This window comes from Pithys albifrons, chromosome Z, assembly GCF_047495875.1.
Source record: "Pithys albifrons albifrons isolate INPA30051 chromosome Z, PitAlb_v1, whole genome shotgun sequence".
NCBI classification, from domain to species: domain Eukaryota; kingdom Metazoa; phylum Chordata; class Aves; order Passeriformes; family Thamnophilidae; genus Pithys; species Pithys albifrons.
Genome location: NC_092497.1, coordinates 42,087,457 through 42,102,018, shown reverse-complemented (window position 1 = coordinate 42,102,018; position 14,562 = coordinate 42,087,457). Strand labels below are relative to the sequence as shown.

Sequence of the window (14,562 nt, the reverse complement as noted above, 5' to 3'; positions counted from 1 at the left end):
GCACTACACTCTCTGCCTGCAACTACACTTGTCTGAGAGCATCAGTTTCAAAATGCATTTTGAAATGAGGCTTTTCTACGTTTTTCCTACTATTTGTCTTCATGTTGTCCTTTTTCTTCCTGATTCTTTTTATTCTAGCTTTCTGCTTCATCATAGGCTTTCACTTCATTCTGATTTTCCACTTAAGCAATGTGAGGAACAATATGTTTCATTTGTGAAAGGTTTTTCTGTCCAAGAGAATTTGGTTTCACTCCCTTTAGGTTTTACATACAAACAGTAATAAAATCAAGCCCAACAGAAAAACATTGCTTGTCAGTCTCCCGGATCATGGTGTCAGTGGTATGTGTTTTGATTTATGGCGTGTGTACTTCATATTGTTTAATATCTACCTGAAATCAGCAAGCTGCCAAATCAAAATCAAATTGTCTCAAATATGGCCTGCCTTACTGAAAAGAAGTATAAAAACTCCGCAGGTTATTTGGACTTGCCTAGACTGTGAGCCTAAAGACAGATAATTTTCCTTCATAAGTCTGTGCTGGTTTAAAGGCAAACCAGCAGGGGAAATGAACTCACCACGAGAGAGAGATTATAAGTCAGACCTAAAATTTAATAATAATATTACAATAAAAACACTGACACACAAGGGAAATTGCTTTCAACTCACAACACCCCAGCAGTATAACCCAGTGTCCTGGGGCACAAACCCAAGGGGGTTTGTTTGCCCTTGTGCTGAGACCCCTGTGGTTCCCCCAAGTCCAGAGCAAAAGGAAATGAAAAACCTGTTGGTGCAGGCGAGGGCTGTGGTCTGGGCGAGAGCGGTGATCTCCTCCTGTCGAGGTCCTGCTGCTCCTCTGGATCCGACAAGAAGTTCCCGAGGTTTTCTTACCCACCACTTATGTACCCTCAGAGAGCACCCAGTCCCTCCCCCTGGGCGGGGACTCACACAATGGGTGATTAACTCTGGGAGCCAGGGGGTATTGAACTGTTGATGGCCCAGTAGCAGCTCCGCCCCCTCAGGCTGAGTGTGAAGCTGATAATGACTCCCTGGGCAGCTGCTGCTAATGGCCCATTGTCCTTGGGGAATGAATAGAGGGGGTAGAATACACAGCTTTGATCACTCTTACACAGTGTCAGCTGGTCCCTCCTGCTCAACTAGGACATTATCCACCCCTTATTCTACACCATCTAGTCATTCCCAAATTTAATTCCCCTTTTACCTATATATACATATATACAATGAAACATTACAAACTCTTCTCGCTCAAAATTAGGTCCCCTTGTGGTACACAACATGTTTCTCCATCTTTTTGCATTACCCACCAAGTGCAACATGATCCTTGAGCAAAAACAATCCCTCAGATGGGTTTGCCTTTGTTTGAGGTGGGACTAACCCAAACAGTCTTTCCTAACATACCTCTCATATGGACCACACGGACTTTATCTCCATCTACAGTATTCAAGAGTTCTGATTGGGCAGGGCCAGCTCGATTGATGGAGCCCCTGGTGTTGACCAACCAGGCGGCCTTTGCCAAATGTGTCTCCTAGTGTTTGAAAGTTCCCCCACCCAACGCCTTCAAGGTGGTTTTCAGCAGTCCATTACATCGCTCAACTTTCCCGGCAGCTGGAGCATGGTAGGGGATATGATACACCCACTCAATGTTGTGCCCTCTGGCCCAGGTGTCTATGAGGCTGTTCTTGAAGTGGGTGCCATTGTCAGACTCTATTCTCTCTGGGGTGCCGTGTCTCCACAGGACTTGTTTCTCAAGGCCCAGGATGGTATTCCGGGCAGTGGCGTGAGGTAGAGGGTATGTCTCTAGCCATCCAGTGGTTGCCTCTACCATGGTCAGCACGTAGCGCTTGCCTTGGCGTGTTTGGGGAAGTGTGATGTAGTCAACTTGCCAGGCCTCCCCATACCTGTATTTCGACCACCATCCACCATACCATAGAGGCTTCACCCGCTTGGCCTGCTTGATGGCAGCACATGTGTCACAGTCATGGATAACCTGTGAGACACTCTCCATGGTTAGATCCACCCCTCGGTCCTGAGCCCATCTGTATGTCGCATCTCTGCCCTAATGACCAGAGGCATCATGGGCCCATCGAGCTAGAAACAACTCTCCCTTGTGCTGCTAATCCAGATCTACCTGAGAGACTTTAATCCTGGCAGCTCGATTCACCTGCTCGTTGTTACGATGCTCCTCATTAGCACAGCTCTTGGGTACATGAGCATCTACGTGACGGACCTTCACACTCAGCTTCTCTACCCGGGCAGTGATGTCCTGCCACATCTCAGCCACCCAGATGGGTTTCCCTTTGCACTGCCAGCCGGCCTTTCTCCAACGCTCCAGCCATCCCCACAAATCATTGGCCACCATCCATGAGTCAGTGTAAAGGTAGAGTCTTGGCCACTTCTCTCGTTCGGCGATATCCAAAGCCAGCTGAACAGCTTTCAGCTCTGCAACCTGACTTGATCCACCCTGTCCTTCAGTCGCTTCTGCAACTTGCCATGTAGGACTCCATACAGCTGCTTTCCATTTCCGGCTTGTCCCTACAATGTGGCAGGAGCCATCTGTGAAGAGAGCATATCGCTTCTCCTCTTCTGGTCGCTGGTTATATGGTGGGGCCTCCTCAGCTCGTGTCACCTGCTCCTCTTCTTCTTCAGAGGACAATCCGAAACTCTCACCTTCCGGCCAGTTGGTGATGATTTCCAAAATCCCAGGGCGATTAGGATTCCCTGTCCGGGTTCACTGTGTGATCAGAGCGATCCACTTACTCCATGTGGCATCAGTGGCGTGATGGGTAGAAGGAGCTTTTCCTTTGAACATCCAGCCCAACACTGGTAGTCGGGGTGCCAGGATGAGCTGTGCCTCAGTGCCAATCACTTCTGAGGCAGCTCAAACTCCTTCACGAGCTGCCAGGATCTCTTTCTCAGTTGGGGTGTAGCTGGCTTCAGATCCTTTGCATTCCCGACTCCAGAATCCCAGCGGTCGTCCTCGAGTCTCCCCGGGTACTTTCTGCCAGAGGCTCCAGGATGGGCCATTCTCCCCGGCTGCAGTGTAAAGCACATTCTTCCCATCCTGTCCTGTCCTGACCGGCCCAAGGGCTACTGCATGGGTAATCTCCCGTTTAATCTGCTCAAAGGCTTGTTGTTTTTCAGGGCCCCACTGGAAATCATTCTTCTTCCGTGTCACAAGGTAGAGAGGGCTTACAATCTGACTGTACTCAGGGATATGCATCCTCCAAAAGCCCACGGCGCCTAGGAAAGCCTGAGTTTCCTTCTTGCTGGTCGGTGGGGACATAGCTGCTATTTTGTTGATCACCTCTGTTGGAATCTGATGATGCCCATCTTGCCACTTCACTCCTAGGAACTGAATTTCCTGAGCAGCTCCCTTGACCTTACTTCGTTTAATGGCAAAACCAGCTCTTAGGAGAATCTGGATTATCTTCTTTCCTTTCTCAAAAACCTCCCCTGCTGTGTTCCCCCATACAATGATGTCACCAATGTACTGTAGATGTTCTGGAGCCTCACCCCTTTCCAGTGCAGTCTGGATCAGTCCGTGGTGGGACTGTGTTTCCACCCCTGGGGCAGTTGATTCCAGGTGTACTGCACCCCCTTCCAGGTGAAAGCGAACTGCGGCCTGCACTCTGCTGCCAACGGAATGGAGAAAAAGGCATTGGCAATGTCGATGGTGGCATACCACTTGGCTGCCTTGGACTCCAGCTCATACTGAAGCTCCAGCATGTCCGGCACAGCAGCGCTCAGAGGGGGTGTGACCTCATTGAGGCCACGGTAATCCACCATCAGCCTCCACTCTCCACTGGACTTTCGTACTGGCCATATGGGGCTATTAAAGGGTGAGTGAGTCTTGCTGACCACCCCTTGGCTCTCCAGATCACGAATCATCTTGTGTATGGGGGTCACAGAGTCTCGGTCAGTGCGGTATTGCCAACAGTGCACTGTGGCTGTGGCCAGCGGTACCAATTGTTCTTCAACTTTCAGCAGTCCCACAGCAGAAGGGTCCTCTGAGAGGCCAGGCAAGGTGCTCAGCTGTCTGATTTGCTCTGTCTCCACAGCAGCTATGCCAAAGGCCCAACACAGTCCCTTTGGGTCTTTGAAATACCCATTCCTCAGGTAGTCTATGCCAAGGATACATGGGGCTTCTGGACCAGTCACAATGGGATGTCTATGCCATTCCTTCCCAGTCAAGCTGACTTCAGCTTCCAGTACAGTCAGCTGTTGGGATCCCCCTGTCACCCCAGAAATAGAGATGGATTCTGCCCCAACGTATCCTGATGGCATCAACGTGCATTGTGCACCAGTGTCCACTAAAGCTTTGTATTTCTGTGGGTCTGATGTGCCAGGCCACCTAATCCACACAGTCCAATAAACCTGATTGTCCCTCTCCTCTACCTGGCTAGAGGCAGGGCCCCCCTAGTCCTGGTCATGGTACTCACTGCGCTCTCCCTGTGAATATGACCGGGAGGTTCCTTCAAGAGGGTCAGGCATAACATCATCATTCCTATACTGTCTGGAGCCTTGCCCATGAGAGACTGGAGCAGCCTTCAACCTTGAAGAATTCCCTGTGTTAGTTGTGCCTCTTTGCAATTCACGTACCTGAGTTGCTAAGGAAGAGGTGGGTTTTCCATCCCGCTTCCTCATATCTTCTCCATGCTCATGGAGGTAAAACCACAGATTGCCACGTGGAGTGTACCCTTTCTCCTTAGCCGGAAGACGCCTGCTTCTGATGGCAGAGGCTCGTGTGCTCTGGAGAGATATGGAAGAGTCCTTCCTTAATCTTCTCTTCCAGGTCAGCCAGTTTTGTTTCCAAAGCTGAGACGTGGGCTCGTAATGGAGCAGTGACAGTGTCTTCATAAATCCTGAGTTTACCGACCAGTGCGCCCACCTTGTCCTCTCCCTCTCTTCAGTGCAATGTTGCAAGGTAGCAAGAATACATTTCTGGCCCAAGTCGTGCAAATTTTAACCACATCTGGGATGTGCACTGGACACCATCTGGACTTTTAGGGAATCTCTCATCCTCTGAAAAGATTATCTCCAGTATAGCTAATTCCCTTAAGCACCGGATACCTTGTTCCATCGTGTTCCACTGTCCTTGCTGTACGTGGAGGTCCTCCTTACAAAGATATCTCTTTCTCACGCTTGACAACAGTCGCTGCCAGAGGCTGAGAGTTTCCTGTCTCTTTCTAATGCCTTAATCAATGACCACATCTCGAGACAGGGATCCCAGCTGCCTTGCCTCACTCCCATCTAGAATTGTATCATTGGCCGCCGCATCCCAGATTCGAAGCAGCCAGATCAAGATGGACTAATTTGCCTGTCATGTAAACTCTCTCCGGAGCTCATGCAACTCTCCCAGGGATAGGGACTGGGTGATTATTTCTGGCTCCATTTCTTCTGCTTGAGGTGAAAGTCCCGACTCTTCCTCATCATTCACTATACGAACTGATTTGGTCTTTGATTTTCTTTTCTGGACAGGGGCAACTGCTATCGGTTTCTGTTGTCCTTCCGGCTCCTCCATGGTTTGTGTGGGCATGGTGCTGGTTGATGTATCTCTCTTCCTCTCTGGCTCAGTCATGGTCTGGGTGGACATGCTGCTGGTTGATGTATCTCTCTTCCTCTCTGGCTCAGCCGTGGTTTGGGTGGACATGGTGCCTGTGGATTTGCTCCTTTTCTCCTCCTCCTGATGATGCTGTACCACACCAAGCAGTGTGCGGTAGGCAGTGGCCAGGGCCCAGCAGGTTGCTGTGAGCTGCACATCTCTGGGACTACCAGAGCATCTTCCTTTCACATAGCTTAGCATTTTGGCAGGGTCCTGCAGTTGTTCCGGGGTGAATTTCCAGATCATTTGAGGAGAGAAGGTCTCCAAATACTGGCCCATATCTTCCCACTTCCCGTGCCACTCAACATCATCCGCTCCCAGGGCAGGCCTCCAGCAAGTCTCCTTAGAAAGCCCAGTTCGGACCCTAAACATGGTGTATACAGTACAGAGGAGACAAAGCAACACTAACAGCACTAACAGTAAGATTATGCTGTCCCTAACATCAAAAAGAAGCTCAATATTTTCAATGATTGTTGTAGCAGAGGTGAAAAGGTGGAAGTAACCATCTCCGCCTGTTTTCCCCACAGTCTGGGTGCTATTTTTAATGAGACCCCAGAGGTAACAACCCAAACCAGGACAGGCAAACCAGACTGAATATACATTCACAATGAAATTCACTGCTTCTGATGTTATGACAACATAAACATATTATATTAATAAAGCAATTTTGATCCTTCTCCTTGGTATTAAAGAGAGCATCAAAATAAGCAAATGGTTCCCCATATGTCGAAATATGAACAGGCCCAGATACACCATCCACATGAATACATCAAGCAACATGGTAGTCAGGGAGTTTCTGTACCCAAATACACAAAATAAAATTGTAATTCTGACTTCTCTCTCGTGGCCCCACGTTGGGCGCCAAAAGATGTGCTGGTTTAAAGGTGAACCAGCAGGGGAAATGAACTCACCACGAGAGAGAGATTATAAGTCAGACCTAAAATTTAATAATAATATTACAATAAAAACACTGACACAAAAGGGAAATTGCTTTCAACTCACAAAACCCCAGCAGTATAACCCAGTGTCCTGGGGCACAAACCCAAGGAGGTTTGTTTGCCCTTGTGCTGAGACCCCTGTGGCTCCCCCAAGTCCAGAGCAAAAGGAAATGAAAAACCTGTTGGTGCAGGCGAGGGCTGTGGTCTGGGTGAGAGCGGTGATCTCCTCCTGTCGAGGTCCTGCTGCTCCTCTGGATCCGACAAGAAGTTCCTGAGGTCTTCTTACCCACCACTTATGTACCCTCAGAGAGCACCCAGTCCCTCCCCCTGGGCGGGGACTCACACAATGGGTGATTAACTCTGGGAGCCAGGGGGTATTGAACTGTTGATGGCCCAGTAGCAGCTCCGTCCCCTCAGGCTGAGTGTGAAGGTGATAATGACTCCCTGGGCAGCTGCTGCTAATGGCCCATTGTCCTTGGGGAATGAATAGAGGGGGTAGAATACACAGCTTTGATCACCCTTACACAGTGTCAGCTGGTCCCTCCTGCTCAACTAGGACAAAGTCTTACCTTAAGATTTTGCAGTAAAACTACTCAGATCAGTTCATCTCCATTTTTTGGTTTTTATTTATTAAGGATGGCTTAAGTGCATTTACCTGTTCATCATAGAACATGATTTTTGGAGTATCATTCGTAGGTCTATCAAATGTGGTGTTTTGTATTGATTGTATCATGGTACAATCTATTAGTGAAATAAACATGGTAGTAATTTGTTTGATACCAAATTGAAAGTCTGAATCTAATTCCTTCTACATAAGTTTACAAAGGAAGGAGAAAGTACACCTACCCAATCCTTTAGGGTTGCAGTCAGCACCTAACCATGAGTAGGAGATTGGCACTGGTCCCTTATTTACTCATACTCTGACTGGGAGTGACTACTCATCAGCATGGTAACTCCATAGGGTGGTTTCTAGTCCACGGCATGTCAACATTGCATTTTTGCAGCCTATCATCCCAAAACAAACATACTTGGAGAGTAATTAGCAATATTGCACTGTCAGTCTGGAAAGATGAAATGGGCAGGAATCTGGGAGGCATGTTCTTATTCAGGGAGCACTGAGTAGTGTCACAAATGTTTTGTGTGAAATATTAGAAAGAGTGATCCTCAATCTTTAGACAACAGCAGGATGGAAGGAACTACTGGCAGTTTTTGAGGCCATGATGGACAATAAAGTGATCTTAGCAAACCATTGCAAGGGAGAAAGCACAATTCAGTGGGGTCAATGGGGAGTGCTGTGCTGGGGTTAAAATAAGTATTAGTCCAAATGCCGGTTGGGAGAAGACTAACAGTAAATCAGAAGTGGAGTTTATAATATAGTGGAACAAAACGGAAGATGATGCTAAAATCTAATTGAGTCTTGCATTAGATTTTCAACGTTTGTATTACCTATTTAAACTGCAGACTTAACAAAGTTGCTAAAGCATTGGTCAGAATCGTTGCTATGCTATTGGTGAGTATCAGGCAGTGTGATAAGTCTCTCATTTCAGATCGTGTTGTGATTTCTGTGATTGTGCAGACTATAACCATCTGAAATGTAAATCAGTGGCTGGCCTTCTTTAAACACAGGCTCTGCTTGCAGCTGGTTGACACTTATTGTAGTGGGAGACCTTGCAAGGGCCTAGTTTAGCTGTATAATTCAAATAAAAGGAGTCACATCATGGAGAAAGTAGCATACAGATCAAACATTAAGTCCTTGCTGAGGTATGCAATTTCCTTTCTCTTCCAGCAAATATTACGGCATGCCCGTGGAAATGCCACAAAAGTGATATTTCTCATTACTGATGGATATTCCAATGGGGGAGATCCAAGACCCATTGCAGCATCCTTACGTGAATTTGGAGTGGAGATCTTCACCTTTGGGATATGGCAGGGCAATATTCGGGAACTGAATGATATGGCATCGCACCCAAAAGAAGATCACTGTTACCTTCTTCACAGTTTTACTGAGTTTGAAGCTCTGGCACGCAGAGCTCTTCATGAAGGTATTAATGTACTAACCTCAGAATCTACAGAGAGCAGAGAGGTCTGAATATAAAGATATCCAGTGTTGTATTTATATTTCATGTAGTGTTGATTCCCTCTTTTTCCCTTATACTTTCTAGCAGAGGTGTTCATTCCTCTGTTAACAAAGGATAAATTTTATTTAATGAATTCATAGACAAAATGTGAGAAAATTTCTCTACATTGATGTATATACATTCTTATGTCCACTCAGATCTTCATTTTGTCCATGAAGAACAGACTGTGATCTTGGCCCAGTGTAACTTCTGCTTGAATGGATGAACCTTGAAGTCAGTTACACGATTGCCCTAAAGAGGTTTAGGAATATGCTTAATACCTTTTAGTATCTTACGTTGCAACAAACTTTAGTCTGTTCAGAACTGATTTAGAACTTTCTGTATAAGAGTAAATACCATTTATGTTTATGATCTTATACATTCAGTAAAACTGAAAAGAGCAGGGAGTGGAACGTTTGGACTGTAGTTCTATCCTCTTTCAATCCACTGTATTCTAAAAAGAAGGTTCTTCCTGAAAAATAAGGTAGGTTTAGACAAGCTAGTGAAAACACATGATTAAACATTTGTTTGAAAGGCTTGATTGAGGCTTAGAACAAGAATCAGACTACCCATTTGCATGTATTTGCTACAATTTTTAAAACCATGCTACTTTTAAATAAACAGTGTGCTTTACTGTCTTTCTGGTGCTGTATTACTATCCTGTTTGTTCCAAGTAAGGTTGGATTGGTCTGTGTGAACATGTCAAAAGAAAGATTTCAATTTTTTTTTAATAATACGACCAACTGGTTGTACATGCTATGACCAAATACTCTTTGTATGCCCAATATGGCATCAACCAAAGCTGGGAAAACTGTCTCAACAACTTCTGTTGGGAGTGAGACTGGATTCTGGCAGTGTTAGACTCAAATGAAGCTAAGTGAAAAAATTTGAGGGCACCATGGATTCAGTGAGTCTTTTTCCAGAAAAAAAGACACCAACCTTTTATTTCTTTTCTTTTTCTTTTTTTTTTTTTTTTTTACATTTTAAGCATAGCAAGGCTCTGCTTCACAGTGACATCACTATTACTTAGAACTGGAACTTAGGGGTTTTAACAAACATTTCACTAATGACATAGTGTGAGGCTCTGTGAGAACTTTTATTTGATTTTTTTGTTAATAATATTTCAGACCTACCTTCTGGCAGCTACATCCAAGAAGATACATCACATTGTTCATATCTCTGTGAGGCAAATGAAAACTGCTGTGACATCATGGCAAGCTGCAAATGTGGTACTCACACTGGCCAGTTTGAGTGTATATGTGAAAAAGGATACTATGGGAAAGGGCTACAACATGAATGCACAGGTGAGTCTCATGTCTCAGTGTTTGGGTTTCTCTTTATGCCTGAATACATGGCTAATTTAGCTGAGAATGAAGAGATTTATTTGGGATTATGGCTATGAACCTGGATCAGAATGCATCCAAGGCTGAAAGACTCTCTGTCTGAAGACATAGAATAACTCTAGAAGTTACTCTCACGTCATGCTTTGTCTTCAGCAATAGCTCAAATAAATGCACAGGAAAGAGGTAAGAATAGGGCAGAAACTTCCCTTTGTCAGAACATTAGAAATGCAGCACATCAGAAATTTGTGACTGGAAATTTACCAAGTCTGAGGTAATATCTTTTGCAATCAAGTGCTCATACTACACATTTCCATAATAGATTTTGCTAATCACATTTTGAGCTTTCATAAATTTTGCTGTTTGGAGTGGGGCTATATATGTGGATCTTTGCAGGATGAGTTCTTTACAGAACTTCCAGTCTAGGAAATGTGCTTCAATTCTCGCATGTTGACTTTCAGTTACTGAAGAGGAAGAAAGCATTTGGGTCACTAAACAGAAACTTGTCATCACATTTTGCTAAGATTGTTTTTGTTACTACTTTTTGGTGAAGTTCTTTTGCTAGTATGCATTCAAAGTCTATGGTTAAAATAACAGCAGTTTATTATTGTTTGCAGAAGTTGAACAGTTGTATTATGCTCCCAACCAATTAACACACTGTAATTCACTAGGTGCCTCTGAAACAGAATCTTATTTTATGTAATTTCGTGCAGGTTCCTTGTGTGCTCAATTAACTCTTATCAAAGATAAAGCATTCCATTTTGCTTATTTTCAATTATGATTCTAATTTATTTAAGAAAAAAAATAAAATTTTGTAGTATTTTTTCTTTTGTCATTAAGGTCAATTTCCTCTGTCTTGAGTGCTCTAGTGAGCTATTGCATAAAACCAATGCACCATTTCTGCCTCTATCAGTAGCTTGTATCATTAAATATTGTTTTGAGCTATTCCTAAAGATATTGGGCCTATCATTTTAGAGCTGGCCTTTCTACATGAAAGACTTTTTCATGGGCTAAGCGTACCTTTCAAGTGCCACCAAAAAAAGTAAAAGTCAGATTTCTTTTAATGAGTACTTGGTGGCTGCAGACAAAGGCTTAATTTTTACTTCTGTGGCAAATGCTTCTGAAAAAAGTTTGTAGAAGGGGTTAGTATTGATATACTTCAAGTAAGCTAATGGTTGCAGCCATCTGCTGTGTATGTGAAAGCAGTTGAAGTTGCTTACATATAATTTAAGGGGAATTTGACCTGACTAACTCAAACCTGTTCTTTATGTCTGCTCTGTTCTACTATTATATTCTTTAAGACAGACAAAAAAAGAAAGTAATACAATACGTGTTCTTTAAAGGAAAAATGTTCTATTTTGCAATCTTTTATTTTGGAAAGTATTACAATATTTTTTTAACATTTTGCAGCTGAGCATAGCTGTGGATTTGTAAAGCATAAGGAATCTTAAGAATGCATCTTAACTTTTCCTCAGTGTATAATGGTCAGGAGGACTTGTGGCCAGTTTACAATGACAGGACTTAAGTTTTGATTGGACTACTTTTATCTCCTGTTTGGTTAAAAATGCAGATACTCCACTAACCTAGGTTTGCTTAATACAGTAAGGGTTTTTTTAAAGAGTTTTCATTAAGATGGGATATTGTTCTTCTGTGATGCATCTGCTATTTTTGCTATTTTATTTATTTTCTCTGTTTATTTTCTATATATATGTTTGTCTTCTGCATTATACAACCTTACGATTGATTATGGTTTTAAATATGAGGCATCAGAATAATGTGTAAAAGTCACAACAAGTTTTCACTTTCATAATTACCAGAAAAAATTCTCTAGAAGGCATCTATAAAATAAAATAGGAGCCACGTGCCTTGTGCCGAAAAGCAGAAATTGGCTTCAGTGTCCTCCTCCTGTTCTTTGTGATACTGTTGATGATGTGACACAGAAGGAAGAACAGACTGTCTGTTCTCTACTTTAAAAAGCAAACCAAACAAAAGCTTCTTGGCCCACACTAGGTGCCTCATGTGGCCAGAGACATCTGTGACAATTGTGGCAAAGGAAGGGAAAGAAAGAAAGGAGGCAGAATCCTAACCAGTCACAAGTACATAAACACCTTCTCTTTAGTAACTCCTCACTTTTTGTTCTTCTTTTCCTTGATTACAAACATTGAGTTTCAAACTAGAGGCAATCAAAGAAAAATACAGAAATCAGCAAAACTAAATCTTGTGATTTTCACTAAGACTGTTTTTTCCATTTCACCAATAAAAAGGTGAGCTGTTGGAGTCAACTGCAGGTTTTATAGAAGAGTAAAACAAATGTCCAAATCTCCATTTTTATCTTCTTCTCTGCCTTAGAAGATGGATATATGTCTTTAACACAGCCTTTTCACAATTTAATTTTTTTTTTGGCAAGACTCTCCTGGGAAAGTTCTATTTTAAGATACAAGGTAATACAAAGAAAGGATCATACCCATTATGTTCATTTCATCAGTTACTCCTAAGCACAGCCACAGTTATTGGGGAGATAAGGAAATTGCTGTCTTATGACCACTGATTTTTTTTACTTTAACACGTAGACTTCATTTTCTGCATCCATGAAGATGATGTGCAGTTTACAAGGCAGAATTAGTAAATTAATTCCATGTAATCTAGGCTGGTTTTTAATTCTTTTATTTGTATTTCGTTGACTATTTTGGTATAATAATTGAAATGTAGAATTTCACCTTATGTATGAGTATTTAACAGGCTGCTTAGGCTTTTATTTAGGAATATACAGCATATCAGCTATAATATGCACAACCATTAGATCAACAGTTTTTTCTTCAAAACACCAAATGGATTAGATCTGTAAAGAGCCTTTCCAATGAAACCTGAAATTGTATGAAAACTTTGTGCTTTTTTTGCCTTTTTTTTTTTTGCCAATTTTGATTCACAACACAATCACTGAAAAGGCTTTAAACTGAGAAAATGTAGGTTCAGCAAGGCAGGGGAGATTTGCATTTTGTGCTTTCTTGTATTGTGGATGCAATTTCCATCAGAGGATTTTTTCCATGAGATTTTAAGTATTGTTCCTGTTGAGAATTCATAACAAAACCCACTCTTCATAAATTGGATAGCTTTCTCATTAGGAAAAACCAAACCAAACCAAAACACTTGTGTTTAATGTATTGCTAGCAGTTCTTTTCTTAGTCACACAGAAAGAACTTTAACTCCAATGGTGATTCTAAGGGCCTAGTCAAAGAAAAGTAAACATCTCTTCTGCCATGCTGTCTCCTTCCTCCCCCTCCTTTTGATAGGCTCCTCTACACCGCTGGAACTTGAATCAGTCTTTCTCCGTATTTTTTTATGGGAGATGTTTCTTTAGCTACCCTGTAGGAGTTAATTAAGCAGGCTTAATCAAGCTTTGCCAACAATCTTGAACTTATCCTAGAGTACCTGGAAATTTTCACTAAGTTTACAAGATCCCTCCAAGTCCCAAGGCATCCAGAATTAACAACATATATAATAATATAGCTGCACTCTTCCATGGGTGCCTAGAATTGATCTGGAGGAGAACCAACAGCACCAACAGCACTTTGAGATTCTAAGAGACAGGGAGTGAAAGGAAAGCAAGAAAGGGAGTATGAAAAAAAAAGTGTATAAATTATACACTATATAAAAATATAGACATAATTAGATTCAGGCTAAATTTGCCTGTTGAATCTGAAGGTTTAAATTAGTTCTTAGAACTGCAGATTTTCAAGCTCATAGAACTTAGAATCTTGCTCTCTCTCAACGCAGTGCTATTTCATGCTTTCAGTCATTGATTCTGCATCTTAAAACGTGGTAGAGGTTTGCTTTGATTCCTCTGTTCTCCTTTGCTTTTAATGTATAAATCAGAAAAGTATTCTTCTGTTCTAACTTAGCTATCAGTAAAAGAAAGCTTCTCATGAGACCTGCAGCAATTGAAAACTGCCAGATTGAAAAAGGAGCATTTCCTTGAGGAAAGATTTAAATGGTTACTATTGTGTTGTTCTGTCACATAAGCCTTGATCTTGATAAACAAAAAGAAGAAAGCAAATAAAAATTTTAAACAAGATGAGTTGCCAAAACTTGGATTGCAGCTGTGCAAGGAAGTTTGGATGTACATACTTAATGAAGCATTAATGCTTATAAATGCTGAAAGACTGTCTTGAGTTAGATTGACCTACTGTAGAGACAGAAAAACTTTACTGGAGAGACCTTTTCTGTGTACAAAATCTGTCAGTGATTCACCCCTTTGACTGAACAGTTATCTAATCAGGAACGTCTTTCTGTAACATTTTCGAGGGATGAGATAATTTTTTATACATTACTCTTTCATTTGTAATTTATTCACTTTTAAAAAATTTTACTCCTGAGTTTAGATTTCTTTTGTTACACCCTCTCTTGAGTGACTTTTGTCTGTGATAATACACAGAAGTTCTATTGTGAATATACTGTGTTAAAATGACTGACTGTCATGTCAGGAGGAGAGCTCTAAACCAAGAGGAAGGATGCAAGATATCCATGACCAAGCAATGGTGACTCAATATCT

At 42.5% G+C, this 14,562-nt stretch overlaps 1 protein-coding gene across 1 annotated transcript in view; it reads left to right on the top strand.

The window, feature by feature from the left end:
* The window catches only part of SVEP1 (sushi, von Willebrand factor type A, EGF and pentraxin domain containing 1), a 136,044-nt gene that overhangs the window by 14,101 nt on the left and 107,381 nt on the right, over window positions 1-14,562 (top strand). The window contains exons 2-3 of the mRNA XM_071580647.1: window positions 8,343-8,598; window positions 9,801-9,977. Coding sequence (XP_071436748.1) covers window positions 8,343-8,598; window positions 9,801-9,977 — 433 coding nt within the window. The remainder of the gene's footprint in view (window positions 1-8,342; window positions 8,599-9,800; window positions 9,978-14,562) is intronic.